A 27,852-nucleotide genomic window follows, 5' to 3' on the forward strand; every position below is an offset into this window, starting at 1 on the left:
TTTATTTAGTCTTTATTAATAGCATAGCGAAGTGAGTGGACTGGTTGTCTTGAAAATAACGTTGACCCAGACATATTACAGGTCAACTAAAGAGAATAAAAAGTAAGAAACTCAATGAGTTGATGTCAGAGGATATGGCAGGCACCTCACTGACTGCAAACACCTGCTGTACTGTCTGGGGGATTTCAAAAAGTGTTATTTGTTGCTGTAATAAGTTGACTGAAAATTCTGTGACTCATTCAGAGAGAAATTTTGCAGCTGTGAAGTTTTTGCACCTGGAAATATGTGAGTGTGGGCAGTGTGAACCCTTTTCATTTGACAAAAAGTTGTATAAAGCAGCACCACAAAACATTTGGGCAATCTAAGTTTCATTTCATTTACCCTTTCTGAGCAACTGCATACAACTTCATGGAAGGTAAAATATCACCCATAATCAGAAATTCGCAAGTCTTCTCAAACTTCATCTGATTGTGGATTTTTCAAAGGGAAATTTAAACGCATAATGATAGCAAAGTACTACATCGGTACAAATTCTGAAAAATTACTGGCCGCAGGTTTGATTTTCTTTTCTCATTGTACTGTGCATGGAATGTAAAATTTGCATTTTAAGTTGGGAACCCATCCCATGGTATAAATCCACACTGTTCAATTTCCATGTACAAACTTACCAGCAATGTCAAACATAGTGTAGAGACAGTTTTATACTATTTTGCACATTAGATTCTCTACATGTGAGAAACCCAGTGACCATGTTATTCGCAGTAACATTGTACTGGTCATTCAATATTTCCCTCTCCCCAGACAGAAAGGCAAGTCCAGTCACTAAAATGAGTTGCACCTCTACTCTGCTAAAACAACAGTAAGAGCACATATACTTGAAATAAAAGAAAGAAGAAAAACACCTTTATAACAATGAACTGACTCCTACCATAGATATTAAAATTGACTCCCTATGTGACAACAGAACTGATTCCTGGCTGCGGCATTTGAAACCAAGGGCGTGTTCAGCAAACTGTTTGTGATCAGACTATCCGCTATGCAACTGTGCTAGCTTTTATATACTATGCAAGTTAGTGTAGTTACACATCAGTGCCGTGGACTGGCTAGGTAACAGATTGCAAACAACTTTTATTGTGAACTTGCCCCAAGCCTCCATAGTGTATTGATGGTCGATAAACACTTGCTAGGTTGACTATCAACTCTTCTGTGGAGGTTTTCCGAAACCGAGCAATTACACTCAACAAGTTACTTATCGAGGGGAGGTGGACATGAAATGGTTATCAAATTTGCTGTGATAAGTGACATTTCTGTTTCAAAAAATCACTGAGGCAAGAAGAGATTTAAAGGAATGGGACATGACAAGACTTGTGATATGCTATTAATGCCCTTTATAGTTAGATTTTGTCTTTTGTGTGTTTGGAAACAGGAACAGTGTCTTTTGTAGTTACATCAAAGGTAGAGAATGGAGACAACATCGCATGGGGTGCAACTAATGTACATTGCTGGAGGATGGCCTTAAATCAAATGTCTATGTAGTCATGAAGGGGAGGGGAGGGGAGATGGGGGGTGAGTGTAATGTTGAAAGGCATATTTCAATACCACTATGGAAGATGCAGTTGTGTTGCCACAGGAGAGTGTATTCGTTTGGAGTACAAATAAATGATGTAGAAGAGTGAGGTATAAAAGTGACATGTTTCATCCTTAATTCACAGTTGTGCTTATACAGTTTTTTTTTTTACAGCATACATGCAAGATGTTCTTTCTTTTTCAATGAACTACAGTTTACATCTATCTCACATCTTTGCTCTTGGTTTAACGTAGAAACAGAGATGCAAATTTCATTTCATAGCCATATCATTTGCGGGTTGAAAGGTCAAAGGCTGTGACCTTTGACCCAAACAATTGTTTCATAAATCACTGAGATGTGTGAAGTCGAAAAGAGCATCCTGCATGTATGGTTACAGACTAGCATGGTGCAGTATCCTGCAAAGTATGACTTAATCAAAATATAACAAAGAATTTCGTAATCTTTGTTGTTCCTTTTTTTCATCACTCCTTACAAAATGCAGCAAAAACAAACATTCACAGCTCTAACTAACCGCACCTATTCCCCCCCCCCCCAAAAAAAAAGTTTGTTCAATTCATTATTACATCTCATAATTTGAGTTGAACCATCAGGATACAACAGGTGAGGTAAGTCAAACATTTGAAAGTTTAAAACAATTATCTAAAATCAGTGGGATGAAACCCATCCTTTGCTCCTCTGATTAGTAGCTACCACCCCCAACATTCTATTACATGATGGATGTAGCCTCCAGTAGGGGGGTCTATTCCACTAGCGAATTAGGGGTGGGAGATGCAAGAAAAGAGACGTGTCAACAGTTTTGTCATGGCAGACGACTACAGGTGAACAGTACCATTAACAGCACCAAATACATCAATCACTTAGTTCAACTTTTATGGTCTCTTAAAAATGACATTTCATAAATAACTTTTACCATATACTGACAGCATACTCCATTTCTAATAGTATCACTTTTTGGACATGTTGGAAGGCTTGCACCTATTGCGAAGTAACTTTGCCAAATCTGCATATTTTCTTCAAACATAGAATTGCAAACATTTGGAAAATATATTCAATATTTTGACTACAGATTTCAGCATGCATTGGATACGCCAAAACAATAGTTGCTGACATATATTTTCATGTCGCGTCAAAACAGTGACAATATGTCACTAGTAGTACAGTCAAATGAAAAAGAAAACAGGAGACCTGAATGATTTTTCTTTTGTAAGCTTAAAAAAAGTACATATGATCTTTACACAAAAATAATGGTTGCTACATTGTAGCTAATATCTACTATCATCACAGGTTCTGAGACAATGAAAATCTGCATAGGCTAGGATAAAAAACAAAAGTTTTATATTATTGACAATGGGGGCGCTGTTCACAACTATACTCGGTCTGCCATGACAGTCAGATTGACAGCCTCACTATTAAATATAAATTCGTTTGTCCGTTTCCATAGCAATGGTCCATATATCCAGTCATTAAATTTATTCTTAATCTTTTTTACCCCTTGACTATTGTGGGGTCTGTAAATAAGTTAGGTTCTTTTTTTTTTTACACATTTTAATGTGTTTGGTAATGCAATTTCTGCTGAGATATCAAACCATGAAAATACATATTTCAAGTCCATAACATTATTATCACATTTGCAATATTAAGATTCCCCCCATGGAAAATCAAATCTTGGACACCCACTAATTTATGTTTACAATGTTCATTTCGTATTCAGTTCTAACCTGATATGTTTTTTTTTTTTAATTTTGTGTGCCAGTTTCAGGAACTGCACACCCACTGAAGTGCCACAAAACCCCCCCAAAAATCTCAGCCTGTCTGACTTATTTATTATGGTGCATGTGTGTAAATACATAATTGTAATTCAAAAATATTAACATGTGAAAACCACATAACTCAATGGCAACTTTTACAAAATAACCAAAAAAAAAAAAAAAAAAAAAAAAATTGAAAGAAAAATTATTTTTTGGCAAGTACTTTAGTTTCTTGGTCAAAGTAACTTCCTAACAAGCAGCCATGACAACAAACAACATGTCTTTTTACTGGGATTTGTCAACAATACATCCAATTTGAACTAAAATGGGGGAAAAAAATAGTGAAATTTTGACATATTTTTCCTAAAAGATAACGCCAACTTAATATGCAGTTATAATACTGAAACGAATCATTCTATTCACAGTGTACCCGAAATGTTTTTGGTTTTTTTGTATGTGAGCTAAAATCTTTTCTGCTGATTTCTTTGCTACAAGTAGAGGGGATTAATTATCTCAATTGTTTAGGTATCCCAAAGTGTGTGAAAACATCTTACTTCACCCTGTTTTAAATGAGATTAAACAAAATACAAGACAAACGAATGTCTGGTTGTTAAGTTTGCCCTCTAAATTTGTAACCAATGATCGTAATTGTGAAAAAATATTACAGTGCTTTTTGGCATAAATTGTGCAGCAAAATTACCTGATAGAATTAATATTAACTTGAAAAACTGTTGGCTGTTGAAATATCATGTGACAGTCATGTGACATGACATGATATTAAAGGGGCAAGTCAGAAGTCGTGGGATAAAGTTTATTTTAAGGAGTCATGGATATTAGACGGAATTAAAAGCATGTTGACTGAATAGCTCTGCCAGCCAAGTATTTATTGCAACTCAAAATAGTCCCTTGTCTGACTTGCCCCTTGAACTGGAAAAGTATTGGCTGTTGCACTATTGCTTGACAGTCACATGTTGACCATGTGACTTGTACAGCAGTGGACATTGACTTAAAACACACAACTGAAAACTGTCGTATTACCACGAGTCACATGTTGGTCATGTGATATGACTTGTACAGCAGTGACAGAGATTTAAATACACAGCTGAAAACTGTTGGCTGTTGCGTTGTCATGTGTCATGTGACTTGTACAGCAGTGACACTGACTTAAATACACAGCTGAAAACTGTTGGCTGTTGCGTTGTCATGTGACAGTGTGACTGTGTCAGCCATGTAGAACATAGTCAAACAAAATCAAGGTAAACCTCTCTTGTGAAACTTATGATTTCATATTTTGCAAGAAAAACTTATCTGTTTGTAAAATTTACAGCATATGGAGTATAGACATCAAAAAAAAGATCCTACATGTATAATGGTATTGATTTGAAAGGGCTAAGGGAAATCTACAACAAAATTATCCCTAAGCCCTTGGCACATGCGTGTACAATTCTTGAAAACAGCCCCCTCTGGAGTCCAAAAATGAAACTGTGTTCAAGTCAATGATTACTTTCGTAATGAAATATTGGACATTTTGCTGTACGATTTGTAAAAATGTAAGTCAAATCATTTCAAGACTTCCTGCTGCAAACAAGCTTACTTTCAGGTAAATATATCATTCACAATTCTAAATTGTCAGATTTTTCATGTATTGAAATGATAAGAATAGAAGAAAATGGAGGCAAGAGTTTTTTCCCCTTATTTTTGAGACTGTCAAAGCATTTTCTGAGGTCAAAGTTCAAATATTGATGACAAGAAAAACAGCCACACAACACAGTTGATTTCAAAGTGTCACTTACATGGAGATTGGAAGACTTGCTAATAACAATATCTCTTAAGAATAGATTACTATTTACAAAAAAAAAAGTTGCTGTTCATAAACCGCAACGACTAATTTTTTTTTTATAGATAAACCATACATTTCAAGAAATTTAATGAGCAGAGTAAATACATAATTTTTTTTTTACATTTTAAGTATTTAAGATGTTTGACACTGAGATGAAAAAAAATTGGTAGCAAATCTGCACAGTATGATACAATTGCAGATAATTTAAATACATATTAGCCTGGATGAACAGAAGATAACTAATTTGTAGTCTACAGTTGATGTTGCCATCATATCATAATATACAAATATTACTATGTCCCTGTAATGGACATGGTATCACCAAATAACCCCATTTCCAGCGCATCAACACTCCTAAGTACTGTTGAATCAGTGGCAGCCATATTGGATTTCTACTTGTACCTGTAAACAAGATGGCGGCATTCACCCATGTCTTACTATATATGGTAGTGTACACAAAACACAACACTTCCCCCCCCCCCCCCCCATAAATTTGGACTTACTGTTATCAGAGATGGTGGGTGAACTATACTAAATATAGTTGATATGGTTGCCACTGAGTAGAGGTAGGAGTGTCTAGTGTAGGATGCCTATGTCCCAACAGAGCTAGTGTTCCTGGACAATATACACTCCAAGGTAGACATTTCATTAGTCTAGTTTCTACACCTGTGGGAAGCCTACTCACTTTAAAAGCAGCCATGGGTCAAGGGCTTGCTGGAGCTACACATAAGAGGACAGTACTGATCTTCCTTTAGTTTTTGTTTGGTAATCTTCCATGCGCAGAATTGAGGTTTTATTACGAGACTAACATTACAGTTACAGGATTTCAAAACGTTTCTGGTATACAAAACTACCAGGCAACGTCAACTGTAGACAACAAACCAGACGCTACTGCTGACTGATATTGCATGATTAAAAAAAAAAGAACAAAAACAAAATATTTGCACCACAAAAATGGGGAGCTGACATGCATAAATCTTTTTTCGTAATACTTTGAATTTGATCCAGGATATCTAATTGCACTTGTATGTGATAACAACCAATACCAACTATGAGGTGTCCATAAGTTGTCTCTGGTCGTATTCCATGATCAGTTTCTTGATATGGGCTAGTTTGGCATGTAGGGTCTGACAACGTTTCTTCTCTTCTTGAAAGTCAGGGTGTTTCTGTGGGAATAAAAAACAGTGAAAAATCAATGACTGTAAACAGAATATACATTTTTTGTATAAAAACGATGTGAAGTGTTAGAATGAATAAAATGTACTTTTATATTTTATGTCAGATGCATAATGGTAGTGTTCTTTCAACATCTACAGGAGGATCGAGGTGAATGATTTTTTTCTAAGGGCAGGATCATCCTGTTTGAGTTCTATCATTAAAGTGGCCATATGGATGAGAATTTGGTATTTATTTTGGATTTTTATTTGATAAAACAGCTTCACTATGTTTTTCTACTTGAAAAAATAATGCAAAATAACATATACCAAGTCCATGTTCACATCTCAAAAAACGGCAAAACATTAAACGATGTGTAAAATGTTTGTTATTGTACGTACAATAACAAACTTTTTACACTTTGTGCATCTTTTTGCAATGTTTTGAGTTATGAACATGGACTTAGTATATGTTCTTTCGCATTATTTTTTCATGTAGAAAAACATAGTGAAGCTGTTTTATCAAATAAAAATCCAAAATAAATACCAAATTCTCATCCATATGGCCACTTTAACCTCGATTGACAGTCTATATGTTCCTATAGCAAATGAAGATTTCATTCTTTGTCTGTAAAAGCTACACATCATACAAAGTGTTCTCCATAACAAATTTGTAAGGGTGCTAAGCCCTTGTCATTTCCAACACCTTCTTGATAAAGTGAAATTTTTTGCTGCGTTTTCACATTAAACCAATACATACGATGAAAGACACGCCTGTTTGAAAAAAGGTACTGAACTGCTTACCTTTTGAATAATTTGATATTCTTCAATGACTTTAGTCTTAATATTTTCATAGTTGTCACTGCCTTCAGGCGTTTCTTCCAGCATGTTCTGTAACGCTATAAACTTCTTTGTTATTGTGTCAACTTTGTTGTGTAGTTCCCGGTATTCGTTGTATTCTGCGTTGAAGTCGTCCTTGTATCTTTGTCGCGCATCTCTTGACATTATTTGACTGTATTTTCTGAAATAGATGTACAAGAAATGTAGATTTCAAAGAAATGGAATTAAGAAATGTACATGTGCCTCAACTCTGTCACTGTATTTCCTGAAATTGATGTAAAAGAAATGTATATTTCTATGATATGAAATTAATGAATGTACATATGCCACAACTGTGTGATTTAATTGTATGTGTTTGTATGTACATTTTAAAGTATATTAGTGGCACTAATAATGAACTGATAAACATACATGTGCCTCAACTTCCATACTCATAAAAATCACTATTTGTATTTCTTATAATGTATTCACTTCTCTTGCAACATGTTGCGATCATTCTAGAAAAATCTCTCATGCTGTGAAAGAATTCCTGCTGGTTAGGTTTACTTGCCATTCTGGTTGTCTTGGTCTATTTTGAGATAATTAAACTTACTTTTTATGACAGTGTAGGATGAATGGTGAACCATATGTTAAAATGTAGCATATTCAGTCAGTTTTTATTAGTGTTGTTTATCAGCAGGCAGCAATGAAATGTGCGCTATACCGTCAGCACATTTTAGAGGTAAAATTTTACTGTTCAAAAGTCGGTAGCAATGAAATAGGAGTGAAACTGACAACTTCAAGTGGCTATGTTTGTATTGTTAAATATTCTGTATCTATGGTTCATCAAAACACGGCTGAATGATAGCCAAGTGTCTATTTATGCTATAGTACATCAAAATTTGGGATGGAACCCTGATGAAAAGACTGATACAGATTGTGTGTGGTGGGTAATGAATCGGTGGACAAATCAAAATATTAGCTAGCACTACTTCAAGCTAAATGAAAACACTTTGAATACACAAAAGTTGCTGATACACCTGTAAATGCTGGAGGGGAACTGGGATGCAAGTTTTACCAATCAAAAACAAAGCATACATTTTTATGAAGATACTTAAAATTTGAGAAGATTGTGTAATTTCAGGAAAAATATATATAACAATACTGTGTTCCTGCAATATCATGTCCATGAACTATGTTCAGCTTGTCTGTGACTCGACATACAACTTGTGTTTTATTACATATTTCATTCTTGGTAAACAGCGCCATCAAGTGGCTAAATTTACAAATGTACTTCACAGAAAATTATTACATGCTCTCATAGACCCTATAGGCTGGAGGGTCTATGATGTTCTCCAAGACACAGCTGTCATGGTAACATCAATTTTAATGATCAACTTTGCTTTGACTGGCAATGCAACACATTTCTGAGGTGATACATCTTTTGTTGGACAATGTTAGGAGCTTATCCTTTGTTCTCACAGCTAGCCTAAGTGTTCTGTGGCCAATGTTCAAGAGGTGTATCGCTCTTAACATTGTTAATTTCCCATAATACCTCACTCTCAATTTACTCTTCTGAGTCCCCTAAGCGTAAGGAAATGCAGCTAAGATCAAATCGATGACCCAGAACAAGACAGCCTTATATAACTCCTATCCCTGAACACAGGATTTACTGTAAACCTGGACATTTTCGCTCACAACTTATTTTCACTTATTTCACGAGACAACAAAAACGCAAAAATAAGTAGTGACTAAAATGCCTTCCTGTACCTTTAACACAATGTACAAGCCAGGTAAATTGGTTAAAATTTAGTCATTGAGAACTCAAGCTAAAGACTGTGAAAATGCAAAATTTTCTGGTAGCAAAAATATCTAGGTTTAGAGTATGTGGTTGGTTTTAGTTCTGGGTTATTCTCATTTTAATCCTAATATGACAGTGGTCTTAAATAGTGACATAGGTGTAATTGTATACTTACATCATATACTCTGGAATGGTGGAAGTCGAGGAAGCCACTTGACTCGTTCCATTGTGTAACCTATTCTCTTGACTTCTAACTATATCAGGGCTAGTTTTCCTATGTACGCTATCTAGACTAACTTTGCTACTTTTAGTCCTAGGGGGACTACTTTTCCTTTTGTCTTTGTTCTTGTCTTTATCTACCATATGTTTTTTCTTCTCTTGATTTTTGTGCTTGTGGTCAGAATTGGAAGTGGACACTTTGTCCAAGGTGGGTGATAACCGCGTTGACGTGACAGCATCTGTTTTGATATTGAGCAAAGTACTATTGACAGCAGTGCCGTTTGAGATGTTATTGTTGTTATTGTTATATGTTGGTGGTGGTGGTCTCGCCGAGTGTGCAATACGTGGTTTCTTATACTTTGGGTCAATGATGTCAGGTTCAGCTGGTCTTTTCTGAAACAAAGTGAAAGGAAAGTACATCAAGAGAGTGGATTAAAATTGCCCCTAGAGTATACTGCAAAACTTGGTGACAGCTGTGATAAGTATCAATTTCATTTTGGACATATCAATATGTAGGGTGTACAAGTAAATATGAATTTTGACAAATGGGAACAAAATGGTCTGTAATAGCTGAAACTCAGGCATGTTTAGGGGCACTTTTGTAACATACCGTGAGTTTATCTAAATATTAAACCTCATTAAGTTATACATGTAACGAACAAGCTATAAAAAATCTTGTGCAGTAGCTGTTTCGGCAAAATTAACAAATATTGTGTGATTCCGATTTCCAATTTTAGAATAGGTGGCGTAGGTAGATTTTTTATTTTATTTGAGGTTACTGGAATAACTGAACATAAAGCTATCACACTTTCAAATTTGTACATACTGTATCTATTTAATGGACATTATACAGAATTATGATCCAGCTCAGTGTGGGATTGTATCTGAAGAGAGGATTCTTACATGCTGTTTGGCCAGAGATGAGGATTAGGCAATGTATTTATAGCCTGTAATATTATGCTAGCTGTCCCTCTATCAATAGCTTGTTGCGTCTGTGCTGGTATCAGGTGTGTATCATTTTTAAAAAAACACTGCTGAAACCAGTCAGCAAAATTTACCAAGCACAAGAAATGGAAGGGTTAATAGCCAGTTTTGTGTCACCTTCGAGTATGTCAGGTGCCATTTTTAAATAAGTTTACACCAGATTGTAAACATACTGTGAAATTGCCGTGTTCCCCATTCTCACATGATCTCTTCCAAGAACGCAGATTTATATTTTTGTTGTCTTCCATAGTGAGCCGACACATTGAAGAGTTTCACAATTCTCATTCAATTTAATATATATTTTTTTGTGAGCCTCCACAAACACTTAGATTTTGGTCACACAAAGGCTGTGCAAGTTGCAAATTGTGGAATATTCAAGCCAACGAAAGTAGTTCACACTCTGGAAAAAGTGTAATCAGCATCTGAGCATTACCAAAATCATTTCTACAGTTATGGTATGGTAGTGGGACTACCTGTTAAAACGCACCAGAGCTGGGAAATGAACCAAGTCAGATTGCGAAAACTGTGTGTGTGTTTGTTTTATGATAAAACCAACTTACCTGAGGACTGCTTGGGTTACTACCAGTTGATGAAGGACTTAAACTATGAGTACTATTCTGTGGAGGTGATGGCTCACTGCCACCACTTCTAAATTGAGCTAGTTTCCTGCAAGATAGTGTGAAAATAGGACATGATAAGTACCTCATCTCAGGCCAAATTATCTAACATGCAACTCTATACCTGGACTTATAAAAGATTCATCGTTTTTCCACCTCCATACTTCTATCACCGACAGCGATGAATCATTTAGTCTATGTCATACCTGCCTTCATGTTCTATAAAAAGTATTGACACAATGTGATTTATTTGCTGGGTTTTTCATTTCACTTTAATAACCTGTTGAATTGAAATCCTGTCGATAGACTGAAGTTAGCAGATATCATTTTTCAATATATGAATTTAGAACCATGTGTTGGTGAAAGTGACAAGGCCCCTCAAGTCATTGATATTTCCCTTGTCTCAGTGGGATGTCTCAGTGACAAGACCCCTCAAGTCAATTACAACCCATAACACCGAAGTAAAGCAGTTTCTGTATGTTCCACAATCGTTTATAGCATTCATATGAAGTGTAAAAGTATATTATTTCAGTTGCTAAGTGACCACATTAGAAAGGCCACATGCTAGGCTTGTAAATAAACCAATTGAAACATATGATATGAATGCTATAAATGAGTGTAGCACATAGAGAAAGTGCTTCACTTCAGTGTTACTTGTTGTATACAAATGTCTTGAATAAGCAGGAAGGGGCGTTGATATAAACTTGATGATGTTATCACGTCATGTCACCTACTTTCAAACTAGAGGTTGAATTTGTAGTAAACTGAGCAAAATAACTAATTACAACCACCTGTCAGTGTGTGTGTGTGAGAGATAAGATTACTACTAACATTTGGTGTTCACACTTTCCCCAGCAGGAGATTTTAACTAGATTTTCAATGGGGGAATTTGTCCATTTGACTAGACATGGAGAGAGAGAGAGATCATAGAGAACGACTACATGTGTAGTAACTAGACTAGCACAGAGTAGACATTCCTAAGTTCTAAACTTATATGTTGTACTAATGATAACTAGAAGTAAGACAAAAAATCTGCACAAAGTGATTTTTACATTCCTATCATAAAACTGACTATTCGTGTAAAATCCAGCAAAGTTTACATCATGCTAAGTATGTCATATATTCCACTGGTCAAACAAAAGTAATCCTTCAACCTGCTGCAGAGTGTTAATATTGAAATCCAGTCTTACAAATTTACAGCGGAAAATAAAAACAATACAGCATATTAACACGGTACATCAACTTACATCAAATGTGTATAATCTTGTTTTGATTAATTGAAGCAAACATATGGAGATCCATGCTGTGATATTATTTGCACACGAGTTGTTATATATATAAACTGACACCACCATCTGACGATATTCATCATGCACATATTGAACATTTGCAATTTCATAGCAGACTCCTTTATTCCTTTATTCTCAACTATGTCCAATATAATTCCACACCTGAGGAAAGCTGTCAGTTTGTTTGTCTAAATCTACAGCTGTGTGAAATCACTACTTTGAATACATCAATTCATTGAGGATCTAATGTTAAATTTATCTAGTCCTCCAGTTATCAAATAATGGATCTATTTGTTAAAAATAAACACGTCACCATGTAACAAACAGCATTCTCACAAAGGCAGGTTATTTTTTCTGCTTTTTCACGAGTCAAGGCATTTTTTTTCATGCTTGCATATTAAAAGGTCTCAGCATGAGTATTTTTTCTGCTCTTGCCAAAAGTGTGAGCTGGAGTATTTTTTTTCCAAATTTTTTCTTCTACTAGTACTTAAAATTTGAGCTAGAAAATGTGCTTTTGGCATAAAAAAAAACTGACCCAGGGTATTTGTTCTGTCCTTGTGTTAAAAACCTTTAAGCAACATAATCTTTTTCACGCTCACAAAAAAAAGTTGGGAGGACACATTCTATCAATGACACAAGAAGTCTAGCATGTTTAACAAACAAACAAACAAACAAACAAACAAACATTACAATCTTCATCTACTATTTCATACACTTTGCTGGCAAAATGTAAAATTATGATGGACTAATATATTTACCTTCATTAGTCAATCTATTCTCACAACGACTTGTGTTAACTAACTAACTATGACAAAGCCTCCGATACCCAGGTCATTTCTTGGCTGGACCCCCCAAAAAATGTAGGGGAAAAGTAACAAACTATCTGGGTATTGAGCAGATTAATTGCACTCTTAGTATAGTGTATATTATGTACATACCTTCTGATGAGTTGTTTATCGTCTTCACTATACAATGGCCAGTCCTCCTTCACCTCATTATATAAATGTTTATTTAGAGTAAATGCATTGTCTTTCATTGTTGCTACCTGAAAATCAGACCAAAAATCAAAATCAGATCAGAATTATATTGTCTTCAGTTCGGTACTCTTTTCTTGTTGTCTATGATGTTGGTATTTTTTGCTACCATGGCAGGGAGGAATGCCAACATCTGGGATCTGTAATGGTTCTTTTGAGAGGGATGTGTGTGTGTGTGTGTGTGTGTGTGTGTGTGTGTGTGTGTGTGTGTGTGTGTGTGTGTGTGTGTGTGTGTATATATGCATGTATATGTCTGTATGTATGTATGTATGTATGTATGTATGTGTGTGTATGCGTGTGTGTGTATGTATGTATGTATGTGTGTGTGTATGTATGTATGTATGTATGTATGTATGTATGTATGTATGTATGTATGTATGTATGTATGTATGTATGTATGTGTGTATGTATGTTTTATGTGTGTACGTACGTACGTACATACGTACGTACGTATGATACGTACGTACGTACGTACGTACGTACGTATGTATGTATGTATGTATGTGTGTATGTATGTATGTATGTATGTATGTGTGTGTGTACATACGTACGTATGTATGTATGTATGTGTGCGTGTGTGTGTGTGTGTGTAAAACTGAAACTCAAGGTTTCTATACATTTTGCCTAGATATCAGAGAGTATCATCACTTCAGCCTCAAAAGTGAGATCTGCTAACATACGTTTTTTTTTTCCACATACCAACAGGTCAATCATGGAAGCTTATTTTACATTCTCTACACTCTATTCATAGCTACTTTCAATTTTAAGTACTTTCATACTATTAAAAGCCTTGTACAATTGTGACCATGGAGAAAGCCATATGGCAAATACACAAATGTATATCACATTGTCTATGCTTTATTTTATCTATCTTATGATGACACATTTCTGACATGAAAACTTAAAAACAGGCAAATACAGGTGAAAATAGCATTTTATTTTCTCAAAACAGTTGGGAAAAAAATCTCAATATATGTGACATTATTTCAAAGACATTCTGTGGGAGAGGATTGCACTATTTAGAAAGGCGGCTGACATCCTCAGACCATTAAAATCCTAAGTTCATATTCTATATATATTTTACTCTAACATATTCATCAAGCCTATATAGTTGATACTACCAGATGTTAGCCTTCAGCAGAAAAAATCCTTTATCATTATACTTCTCACTGTAAACCATCTTTTTAAAGGGCACTAAATGAATTATTAGCCTGCCTCTGTCTACTTTTAATGTGGAATAATTCCTGAGGCACATGGTGCACAGCTGACGAAGGTACTCCTAATTACTGAGAATGGAAATAAACTGGTTTTGTGATACGGTCTAACTGAAATTTCAGCGATTTGTTAAGCCAAGATTTTTTATGTCCTCGCTGTTGTTAGTCTGGGGGGGAAAAAAAACAGGTTCCCTGACAAGACCTGCGTCAATTTCCTGGAATTCTGAGTTTACTGAACTACTTTGTGTATATGCTGTCTAAGATGTGACGAGTCTAGGAAGGAGGAAGCCATGCTGGTCTCTCTGCACAACAACAATACAATGTTGACAGCACTGATTCTAGACTATGTGACAATAATGTGTGCATACTAAGGGATGATCGCACAGTGTCACACAAATTCGAAAAGCAAACTTTGTTTGTTTCGGACACCCCCCCCCCCCTGAACATTTACAAGTGCAACAACGACACATTTATATATGATGTAAACCATGATGAAACTTGTGGCATTTACACCACTACGTTCAATGTAATGGAAAAACATGATCATGTAAAATACTAACGGAAACTCAGCACTGTATGTCATATTAGAAGTAAATTTTAATCAACTTATGAACATCTCCGTAGTAAATACAGAACCTGTTATCATTGGAAGAATGAAAGTTTTTGAAATTTGGTTAGAAGTGCGAAAATGAAGTTCAGCAATGATATTGATGCCAGACCCCCTCCCCCCTTAACCAACGAAGTTCGTTTATTGAGTTTGTGTGACATTGTGCGATAGTCCCTAAATTACTAGTTAAGGAGTCTATACACAATTATTTTACAGCTAACCTACTAGTCTCCACATCGACACATCAAGAAACTCATTCAGAAACACCTTGAAAAACACATCATTCCTGAAGTATGAACACTCTATTTGTTGTATCTCTTTACCTATTGCTACCCTAAAATTGCATAATTTTCATATCATGCATTATGTATTGTAAATGTCCAAGAAAACAGACTTGATTAACTTAAAAAGGATTATTCTGGCTCTTTTGACCCCCTGCCTTGCAATATTGTTGTTGTATATATAGCATATTGTAAATTGGATTCAATTTATTTGGGTAATAAAGAACTATTACTTGGAAAAATTATTACTATTATTTGGGTAATAAAGCACTCAGCTCCTTGTAGCGGTGTCTTAAATATTATCTGAATGTATACATGATTTACAATTCTAACTTAAACCTTACTTTTTCTAGAATACACAGCCACTTCTCAAACAACCAAATCCACGTTTTCATTTAATGACCATGACCACATTTCAAGTGACCGTGACGGTAGTATCGTGACAGCAATCGTACGTTTCAATTTTGCACATATTGCATTTTTGTCAGAAATATAGTTCACAATAGAAACAACTCCACTTGAATGAATGGTGTGATAGAACCTACAATGAAATACTAATAAAAGTTTCTCCTTCAAAAAAGGAACTTAATAACTTCCATAACCATGGTTACAAAATTCTTCAGTTTCTCAACAACATAAATGATATGAAATTGGCTCTGTATTTCAAATTGAGACATCTGAAAATATGACTTAATGATTTAATATCCTGTTACATGTATTAAATTTTTGTTATTTAAGTGTAATACACGACTGCAAATGCATCTAACATTTCTTCATTTGTGTATTATGTAAATCTTAAAAATTGTGATCAGCACATCATACAGGACTATGCCATGCTGCTGTTCAGTTGTTGTATTAATAGCACACAGTATAAAGTGGTTGAGGTAAAGGTAATGAAACATGTTCAAAAGTAGATATAATATATTTGACTTTCATGTTTAAGTTTATGACAATCCTCATTACGAATTCATTAAAGTGTGTCCTCAAAGCCAATCTGACAAGCTACTGATGTGAAGTTCTGACATGCAAAAATTTGGGTGTTCTCCTATCCCTTTCTATGCGTTGACTCGCAAGAAAACACATTCTTATAATTCCAAGTCACAAAATAATATTTTTCTTCATTCGACAGCACACTGATTCATACAGTCCTGTTCTACATGATACTACAATGGCTTATAATACAGCCCAGGGTACATGTACATTGCAGTCAGCAGGTGGACCATTCTAACCAAGTCAAGGACAAGGTACAAATTTTGTTCATAGTAGAGAATCTAGCCTTATCTCAACTCTAACCTTGATGTATGCTTGGTTCACCAAACTACAGCTTTGTACACATATTGTGGTTTACAGTACTACAAACATCCATCAAGAAAGGAAGTACTTCATCAGAGTGTATGTCCACAAAAACATGATTTAAGTGCACAAAGTCAGCTATTATTACACTAACTGACCCGATGTAAGAGAAACAACCTTACTACAATCCTATGACCCCCAAAAGTACAGGGAATAATTACATTTTAACTTTTATGCTTCACAATTTGGCCAAATAAAAAAAATTAGTGTTTTTACGGTAACCTGACTGACCCTAGTGTTTAAGCCGCCGACCATAAACATTTGTTTACATGGTAAAATAGTGAGACTTTACTGCTATTTCTGTGTAAATTTCATTGCCAAAGTATATTTGGTCATTTTTTTTTTTTAAATCCCATTTTTTTAAATTCCAGTCTCTCAAAACTTAAGTTGAATTTATTAAGTACAGGCTGCATTATTGTGTTTGTCTACTTCACTCATAACTGTCTTCATTTACTTCTTTTACACCTCATCAAAATATCACACAAGTATTGTGAAAAATGAGTATCTTGTCTATGAGTCGAATCAATTTCCCAACAATTTTTTTTTTTTAAATTTAAAAGAAACCTCCAACCTACCTACCTAATTCACTTTTTTAAAGTCATTTTGTCAGAAGCAATTTTTAAAAAATATTTTTGCCTGATCTCAATTTTGTTCCTTTTGGTTAGCAATTAGACACAGTAACCTTGTAACATAAACATCAAAATATTACTTGTTGTGCAAATACACCAAACACTCCAAAACTAATATAAAACATTTTACATGCTTTTATTTGTACTAAATATTTACTTCACAGGTGTGTTTATTTAAAGGAGAGTTTTTCAGACTCTCTAGGAAAGTAGATCAAATATCCAGTATAGCAATTATCTACAGCAAACAGACATGACCTGTGCCTATACATGTAAAATTTATTTGTGTATACAGAACCAATCTCTCTAAACTGTCTGCAAAACTGATATATATTAGACTAAAAACTGAAATATTTGTAAAATTCGCCTGTGACTGTCTGTCTATTACGTTGAGCAAATTTGAACAAGTTTCTACTTTTTGCTGTATTAACTTACTTTATCCATTGTGTATTCTGGACATATATATCTCCCAACTGTCTGGAATTCTGACTTATGGACTAAAAGTTTGAAAAATTTTGAAATTCGTATTTCTCTATTTTGTAGAGGAAATATACAAAATTTGAACTAGTTTCTACTTTTTGCTGTATAATTTACTTTATACACATGTACTAGACATGTATCTCCCAACTGTCTGGAATTCTGACTATGGAGTAAAACTATAATTTATTTTGTCTCTAGTTATTTTACAGCAAATATACAACTTGTTGAATAAAAATGTATTTTTAGAGTATCATCTATCGTTTGGAAAATGACTACCTGTAAATACTAATTTTTGAATGGCCTGTGTCTGTGTATTATCTGGAACAAATGGACATGACTGATTTCTATCCTCTAGTAGCATTGTACTTATAAAATCTACTTTACAGCTGTGTATTGAAAATGTGGATGGTCTGGAAAACTGATGAACAGATTAATAGTGTGACGATTTTGTGAATTTATTTCTTGCATGTATACCTAAAACATAAATACTAGTACACTGTGTCCGAGAGATAGACAGGTAGTTAGACAGACAGAGAGAGACAGAGGCATACAGAGAGAGAGAGAGAGAGAGAGAGAGAGAGAGAGAGAGAGAGAGAGAGACACACACACACAGACAGACAGAGAGACAAAGAGAGAGAGAGCGAGCGAGAGAGAGAGAGAGAGAGAGAGGGAGAGAGAGAGAGAGAGAGAGAGAGACACACACACACAGAGACAGAGAGAAGACAAAGAGAGAGAGAGAGAGAGAGAGAGAGAGAGAGAGAGAGAGAGGGAGAGAGAGACAGAGAGAGAGACAGAGAGAGAGAGAGAGACAGAGAGAGACAGAGAGAGAGAGAGAGACAGAGAGAGAGAGAGACAGACAGACAGAGAGACAGAGAGAGACAGAGAGACAGACACAATCACATAAACATTACTTCACCTTACAGGAAGGAAGGGGATGGCTGTAAAAAAACAGAGGGTACCACTGATGGAAAGTACACTGACCAAAGACATACTTTCTTCAGAGCATGGTAGAGACTTTGAGTGTTAGAAATTGAAATGAACTTTGGTTCCATAATCAAAGGATATACTTTATTTACTCACCTGTTGCAGAATAGAACCGAGCTGTGTCTTGTCCTTCTGGTTAACATGGTCTCTCTGTAACCTCAGTACAAGTTCAGGTTTCTTGTAAGGTTTCAAAGCAAGTAAATGAATTATTCTGTCCCTGTACATCAAAGAATAACATCAAATTACTACCTATGTACTATTGATTACTTGTACTGGTGTGCCTGCACACTCATGCTTACAGTGTTTTCTGCTGCACTTTCCACACACAACTCCGCAAGCACTTACGAGCAAATACGACCAAACCAAACTGGCACGCACATGTCATGAGGGGTCTGTCATATTTAGAGAAATTACACAGAGCTTCTGAGAATGAGACAAAAGCAACATCATGCATCATCAAAACTTATAGGTGTAAGATATTAAAATCTCGTCAGTGAGCCATTTTTGATAAAAAAACCAGCAAGTTTCTCAAGTTGTCCTTCTAATAGTGGTAATGAAATGACTACCTACCTATAGGATAGTTTATGTAATTTCGAATTGGCCTGCATCATTCCAGGTTTACTGGCTGGGTGCTTGACTGGTCTAATTCCGTTACTCCTACTTATACCATGGTTTTGACTTTTCTTTACCTTGACTTTATTACCAATGTATTTACCAGTAGCCTTGTCAATATAGTTAGTCCTGTAAGATTCACAACATGTCACACAGATCAGTATACAAGTGTGTTCTGAATCACACTGTATTAAGCCACTCGGTCCTCATACGATAAAACACAGCAGTACATACACCGTATATACAGTAACACTGCAGCATACACGGCGAGACAAAATCTGCAAGAAATTGTGTTGGTGCAGTTACTCAATCTGTATTCATACTGGACACTTCTTCAGTGCTTGTTTCTCAGGAAGTCAAACTAAATGAGGGGCCATCCCTCATGGGTTCAGTCAGTGTTAGTGCATGAGGGAACTGGAGTCACCAGGGAAAATCTACATTGTTCAATAGCGTCAAACTGAACTACAGTCTTCTTAAATAAATTTAATCAAACCCAGACTTGGGTTCGCATCAAGTGGTTCAAACTACTCAGCCAACGACAACACAGTAGATGATGCGCCTCAGCCACGGACAACACAGTACATGATACGCCTCACCACCGACAACACAGTACATGATACGACTCAACCACTGCACTGACAACACAGTACATGTTGAGCAAGTACACGTACTGCATTAGGATTGTGAAAAGTGAACACTTATCAATACTGTTTACTTTCAAACAAAGAAATATGTTTCAGTTTATAACAAATCAAAGTTGATCTTGTTTTATCCTTCTGTGTATCTGTCATGTTAAAGAGTTGTCACATGGACGAGGATTTGGTATTTATTTTGGATTTGTACTTTATAAAACACTTTTATCATGACTTTCTTCATGATAACTCAATGTGAAACAACATACACCAAGTCTGAGTTTGTAACTCAATAAATCATCTTAATAATTGGATTTAATATCAATTGATAAACACTTCTAATTTGATGTGGTCTGATGTTTGTCTATTTCAAACTACTTCCATGTATGAGCTGACTTCATTTCTTCGACTAAATGGTTGGCTGCCTCACGGACATTGTAATTCTGCCAATCTTTTCCAAGATGCTATCTCTCTGCCTTTATCTACTATATTTGTATGTACTAGCTCACTGAATTCAAGGATTGATTCTTTGTCTCGGAGTAATTACCAACTTATCAGTCTGTCTATATCTATCATTATCTATGATTCAATCAGTCTATCTGTCTGTGATTAAATTCATAATTCACTCAGTCTCCTTAGATCAATTTCTATTAATTGGCTGAGTTTGTCTGCATGTTCTTTACCATAACTTTCCCTTATTGTGGCTATCTAGTGAAATATAGGTTGCAGTCTGGTCTGTCTAAGTATCCATCTGTCTGTTTGCCTCTCTGTCTGTCTGTCTGTCTGTCTGTCTTCATCTGTACATCTGTCTGTCTGTCTTCATCTTTTCTTTCATCTGTCTATCTGTATCCATGTTTCTTTTCATTTGTTTGTTTGTTTGTTGCAGTCTGGTCTCTCTTCATCTATCTTTATGTTCATGTGTCCTTTCTCAATCAAACAATCAATCAATCAATCAATCTGTCTGTGTCTGTCTGTCTGTCTGTATGTCTGCCTATCTCTCTGTCTTCATCATCTTTCCTTCCATCTCTTTGTTTGTTTGTTTGTTTGTCTGTCTGTCTATCTGTGCCTGCCTGCCTGTCAGTATGTCTGTCTGCATATAATGGGTTTGTTTGTCCTTTCTGCAGCTATATAGGTTGCAGTCTGGTTGCTCTTCATTGATCTGTATGTTCATCTGTCCCTCGTTCTGTCTGTTTGTCTGTCTGTCTATCTGTCCATCTGTCTGTCTGCTTGACTGTCAGTCTATCTGTCTGTCTGTCTGCACTGTTAGGTTTGTTTGTCCTTGCTATGTCTATATCAGTACATGTATCTCTGTAGAGTGATGACTTCAGTATGATAAAGTCAATTTGAAATCCACTTTAATATCAAAGCAATCAGACTCTTGTCACCATATTTCCTTTCCATCAATTCCTAGACCTGCACACAAAAAATTGATAAAGATTCAATGTCCATATAAGGTAAATGACTAATCCTTTAGGGTCAACGACTTACTGGCCAATACATCTCAGTCTATTCAAGGTAAAATCAAAATCAGCAGAGTATCAAAATATTTGTCTTCATTTACATATATTTCAATGTGAAACTATGGTAACATGCATTCATTTGCATAAATTATTGGTAACCGAGTCCAAAGTTGAGAAAATCTGACATTCTCTTCAGGTTAGTAAATTTCCTAGTTACAACAACAGGTGAAAAGTATGAAGTGTATACATCATTTTTGAAATTGTGAATGAAATAGTGAATTAAAAAGCAACTAAATAGCACTTTATTGATATATTTTTTTAATTGTTAGTGGAATACGACATTACAGTGATTTCTGCATTTGAACTTGAAGGCATCTATTATAAAGTTTAATCCCAATGGTTGATCAATTTTAATAACAGGTAATGAAATCCTTCTTCTCACAGCCAAAGACTACTTTCACTCAGCAATGCAACGATTCAATTCCCTTTCTCAGAACAGCAAAGCCTCTCATCTCATATTCAATGAACATCCACATGACCGGAATGCTTGCTTATGTTTAAAACTTCTCATCGCAGTGAATTGCATGTTGTATTCAAAATCATTACATGATGGTAATAAAGTTAGAAACATTGTTAGCATTGAAAACATAATTTGATATTTTTAGACTACACTAAACAGGATTCCATAGATGGTAAAGTACTAGATGATGTAACCTAAAGTGTCTTTGAATCATCTTGACGTAATTCAGCTGTGACTAGTTGTTTAAGTAGATGTAACAAATGGGTATAATATAACTAACCATTGCAGGATAAACCAAGGACACAGTAAAACTAAGATATAAACTACGATTGATGATGTCTGTGAGGCAAAGGCCTTCACTTGTTAACATCTATCGATGTAACACTCTGACTGCAGTGTTTCTTTTCAGGAGATTAACTGTACTAGGCAACTTGGATGAGACTCCCAGAGAGCCGCTATACAACATTGTTGGGATAGTCAATGATGAGAGCCACTATGCAACATTGTTGGGATAGTCAATGTGGAACAATACTAAGAGGAACTGATACATGACCATGCGGAGGATAGCTGAGAAGTGATAACATGATCATGTAAAGTCCAACTATGTGGATGACAGCGCTATCCTACAATGAAGGGATGGTTAATGCGAGACGTTAAGCGTTAAGGATAAGAGATACATGACCATATGGAGGATAGCTGATAAGTGATAACATGGATGACAGCCACTATCCTACAATGAAGGGATGGTTACTACGGGACGTTATGGATAACTAAAAACATAACCATGTGGAGGATGGCCGATAAAAAAACAATGTTGAGGTCGCTGATATGTGACAATGTGAAGGAAACATGTAGCTGATAAATGACATGGGAGATAGCTGCTATGTGAAAATGTTGGGAAGTTGATATGAGAATCAGATAATGTAGGGATAGCTGTGTTATGCAACATGGGAGATAGCTGATAAGTGGCAATGTGGGGAAGTTGATACACGATAATGTAGGAGTAGTTGATATGAGATGTGGGTGAAAGCTGATAAGTGGCAATGTTAGGCTTTGGTTTGAAAAAAGGTCTTCTTTGTCGAACTTCATAAAATGTTATATGACAACACTTTGGGTTTACAGGCTTGCATTGTGCCTCCCTGTATGATGATTACCCATTGAATTTAGACTCATATTTCAAGTACCACAAAACCAATGACGAAGATGCCTGTTGTCATGGGATAGAAAACCCCAGGCTATAAATCCTGTATTTTCTGATCAAATATGTACACCTTGGCTTGTGCATGACATAATTCTCTTTTTCGAGAGCATCCCCAGGACAACTACAGCTGATAGCAACATTACCATATGGATATAAATCCTATATTTTCTGATCAAATATGTACACCTTGGCTTGTGCATGATATAATTCTCTTTTATATATATCTAGAGCATCCCCAGGGCAACTACAGCTGATAGCAACATCACCATATGGATATAAATCCTATATTTTCTGATCAAATATGTACACCTTGGCTTGTGCATGACATAATTCTCTTTTATATATATCGAGAGCATCCCCAGGACAACTACAGCTGATAGCAACATTACCATATGGATATAAATCCTGTATTTTCTGATCAAATATGTACAACTTGGCTTGTGCATGATATAATTCTCTTTTATATATAATATCTAGAGCATCCCCAGGGCAACTACAGCTGATAGTAACATTACCATATGGATTTTAATCCTGTATTTTCTGATCAAATATGTACAACTTGGCTTGTGCATGACATAATTCTCTTTTATATATAATATCTAGAGCATCCCCAGGGCAACTACAGCTGATAGTAACATTACCATATGGATTTTAATCCTGTATTTTCTGATCAAATATGTACAACTTGGCTTGTGCATGATATCATTCTTTTTTATATATAATATCTAGAGCATCCCCCGGGCAACTACAGCTAATAGCAACATCACCATATGGATAACAACTATGATGATATTAATCATCGTAATGGTCCTCCATCATTAATAAATTGTACTTACAAACTTATATGATAAACATTTGGAACATGATACCTACTCGTACCAGCTTGTATAAATCTAATAATCTGATGCACTGACAAAAAATGTTTCAAAATAAAGATATATACTTTGATTCTGCTCCCATATATACTACTACTAACAATGGAGGTAGTTTGTCACCATTTCTAGACTATCTTGCTACTGTTAGTTTTATCATGTCATTCTCATTGCTGAATTCTTATCTTAACTATTTTCATCTTGTACAAGTTATTTTTATCCCATTTGTTTGTGCAAAAATTTCACATTCATTATTCGTAAAATGCATCTGCTCTATTCATGAGATCATTCTACTGGCTATAAGCATTGGGCAAAAATGTACAGGTAATACCTGGATGTCCATGTATGTTTATGAAGGCCACCTACGTATTGCAATATATGTATTATGCATACAACTTAATTCTCTGTCTGCCTCTCTCATAGTCCTTGATGTGTGTGTGTGTGTGTGTGTGTGTGTGTGTGTGTGTGTGTGTGTGTGTGTGTGTGTGTATGTATCTATGTATGTGTATACATGTACATATGTACATGTGTGTGTATGTATGTATGTATGTATGTATGTATGTATGTATGTATGTATGTATGTATGTATGTATGTATGTATGTATGTATGTATGTATGTATGTATGTATGTATGTATGTATGTATGTATGTATGTATGTATGTATGTATGTATGTATGTGGGTGTGTGTGTGTATGTGTGTACATACATGTAGGTACGGTATATGTACATATGTATGACAGTGTGTATGTGTGAGTGTGTAATGATGTGGAAATCACTATCAGCTCAGAATTAAAAGAATGCATCCTTAGTTCACAGGTAAAGGTGACACGTCACCTGATTCATGGCAATTAAGTTACATGCATTACCAGCTTACAATCCAAAGCATGTTTAGTGGTATTTTCATTTGAGTGTCTGTGGTCTGTGGCATAGCATGGTATAGTCATATCCACTGTACTTAACTTAAAGTACAGTAAGCATTGTGCCATGGCAATCAATAAAGTCATACATCAACACATTCAAATACCAGTACTGTTCTACTTGACCTTTCGCTTTCACTGGTTTAACCTGACATGATTTGAAAAGAATAGAACCACAGCAAAATGGCCAATAGAGCCAAAATCAACATTATACTGGACTGGGTTGATTAATTTTTCAAGAGCTGTAAACGAAGGCTGTCACTCAGTTTAACTCAACTGAACAATACCCCAGTTATCCAGACACTCACGTTCTGGCCAGCAGATTACCTACCTCCTTTAGTTTACTGTTGAGTGTCTGAAATGATCATTTGGTGTGAATAACAAACACATAAAATACATTTTTAAAGCTTCAATAGCAGTAATATTTTGCTATTTTCTCATTACTTTTAACGCTGTTGAAAATTATTCAAACCTTTACTGAAAATGATTCAATCTTTCTAATCAGCTGAAGTTATTAGTCTACTACCAGTACTAGTTCTTGCAGTTACTGTTTACACAGATTTGCTGTCCATGTGTAAATAGACCTTTCGATTGTTTGTTAACAAATTTGTTGTTTCTGGTAGTATTTGATTACTACCGGGTAGGCAAACATACATACTTATAAGCAATTACAAGACTATAGATACTAATAAGAAGCAGAAAGTGAGATAAAATATGATGAAAAATACAGTTACAGTTACAGAAGGCTTTACATTTCAGCTATGACACTTACGTTGACTTCTTCATTTCTTCCTGCGCCAGCGCCATCTTATCCTTAGTATCCTGGTAGACTTCATCCGTAGCCAAAATCTTTAACTTGGTCTGGATAGTTCCCTGCACCTCCATGTGAGTTTTATAATTCCTACGAAAGAAATAGTCTCATTTTATACAGACTGATTCAACATTATTGTATGAATAGTCAATCCTGAGAGAAAATTTCATCCCCAATGTATCTGAATATGATAAAGATGATTTTAGAGTAAATTTTCACATGATAAGCCTGCTGAGGTATATGGAACTAGTCGAAGATTCAAGCCATATTCAAGCCATGATTGCGTATAAGTTAATGTGGCATTTGAAGTGCAACTAATGATATGATTTTTATTCACACAAATCAGGCCAGTGACTTGTTTTTTAACCTATTATGCCCAAATCACTCACACCAACAATATAAATTTTTGTTTCAGTTTTCAAAGTAGAGTATTTTTGTTGGGAGAAAGGTACACTATGGTGGAGAGAAATGACTACTAGCAGGGTAACACTATCCATCCTGACTAATCTGGTCAATCACTTTACTCTTTTCATATCCGGAGTACAAATATAACTCTTACAAGTCTGACACGGACATATTACTCTAAATACGTCACACAAAAGTTAAACTGGTGATACAATAATACTCAGTAAAACCAAACATTTTTCTATTTATAGAATTCAATATTTGGTATTAACAAATACAGATTTCGACAAAGTAGTCTGAAACCGATACTGACAATGAATCTTTTCATTTCTTTATTAACAGTAAGTCAAAATATAAAAAAAAAATGTGTGTTTCCGATAACCCGACTTTAAGCTGCCCAAACCCTAAACATTTTTTAAACATTTCAATAAAAAGATTAGAAATTCTTTGTCTTCTTGACCTTCATGCATGTCTGTTTTCTTTCCCCAGCGATGTCTGTACATATTTCTTCAAACTATCACCGAAGGGGCATTCTGACCAACATTTCATTTGTGTTTGGGTCGAAGCAATATTTTTCAAAAATAAAAACAATTAAAAAGATAAAATAAAATACAATCCCAACCTATCTACCTATTCTCTGAGGCCATGTTATCGGAAACACAGTTATTTTTTGTCGCTTAACACAGTAAAATCCATGGGAGACATTTATTTCACTTTCATTTCAACATCGATACTATTTATGGAATGCTTAAAATAACTGATATTACTATGAATGGATTGGATTACTCTTCCATGCTTATATACAGAAACATTCTAACATATATATATCAAAGGGACATCATTAGATATGAATGATTTCCTGTGCTATTTTTGTTTCATACGAAGACTACATTCTACAAATTAATTATCTAATCATCACCAGTAAACTATGAATCATTCATAACTCTCATCTACAACTAAATATATTATGACACATTAAATGTACAATAAACTGTGTTTTAATCTATCAAACCTGAATTCATCACTTTTCCCATAAAAAGTTTCAGAATATACGTCTTTGCTGACAGTAAAACAATCAAGTCGTAAAAATTTGATAGTAAACCTTCATCTTTTCCCCTAATACAAATTGTATATAATTGGTCATTGCAATTTAAACAGCTCCCTCTAGGGATAGACTGGCAAAATGTTAATTATTCATATTAAAGACATTAGATTTGTTTACAAAGGTTTGTCACTGAAATGTTACCATAACAAACACTGAATATGGTGAATCATTTCACATCAGGTTCAAAATCATTGCAGTGGCGTTTTTTCATGTTCAATAAAATTGGCATGGTGGTTTTTCGAGTCTAAAAACATGGCAGTGGTGGTTTTGCCTGGGGTTGAAACTTGGTAATATACATCCAAGTCAAGATTTTTTTCTCTCAAATTTACTGTATAACTCAAAGGAAGCTATTGTAGTAAGCAATTTCATCATCAACCTAGGTTCTAAATCTTCGTAAAAACAGACATGAGTAATTTCTAAGAATGTTTTTTAATTGTTGTTGAGTGGAAGGACTATGAAAGAGACCAAGTGACAACAACAAAGTTTACAGCCTCTTTAGTTATCTATCGTACCCACCCAAAGTTCATGGCTATGAACATGGACATGCATGTATACACACGTATATTAAAAGGCATTGTCAACACACACCACATGAGCTCATCTCTCCAAACAAACTCATTTCAAATCTTCCTTAGTTCACTAAATCACACTATTTGTTGATAATATTCTCATCAATCA

At 35.2% G+C, this 27,852-nt stretch overlaps 1 protein-coding gene across 1 annotated transcript in view; it reads right to left on the reverse strand.

Annotated features, from left to right (window-relative positions):
* Positions 1-5,675: 5,675 nt before the first annotated feature.
* Positions 5,676-27,852, reverse strand: part of LOC144443839 (RNA polymerase II elongation factor ELL-like) — a 69,673-nt gene continuing 47,496 nt past the window's right edge. The window contains exons 4-11 of the mRNA XM_078133403.1: positions 25,626-25,754; positions 19,209-19,379; positions 18,735-18,855; positions 12,998-13,104; positions 10,714-10,819; positions 9,126-9,562; positions 7,135-7,351; positions 5,676-6,342 (exon numbers count right to left, since the gene is read on the reverse strand). Of these exons, the coding sequence (XP_077989529.1) occupies positions 6,226-6,342; positions 7,135-7,351; positions 9,126-9,562; positions 10,714-10,819; positions 12,998-13,104; positions 18,735-18,855; positions 19,209-19,379; positions 25,626-25,754 (1,405 nt within the window). The 3' untranslated portion in view covers positions 5,676-6,225. The remainder of the gene's footprint in view (positions 6,343-7,134; positions 7,352-9,125; positions 9,563-10,713; positions 10,820-12,997; positions 13,105-18,734; positions 18,856-19,208; positions 19,380-25,625; positions 25,755-27,852) is intronic.

Source organism: Glandiceps talaboti, chromosome 12 (genome assembly GCF_964340395.1).
Source record: "Glandiceps talaboti chromosome 12, keGlaTala1.1, whole genome shotgun sequence".
Classification (NCBI taxonomy): Eukaryota; Metazoa; Hemichordata; class Enteropneusta; family Spengelidae; genus Glandiceps; species Glandiceps talaboti.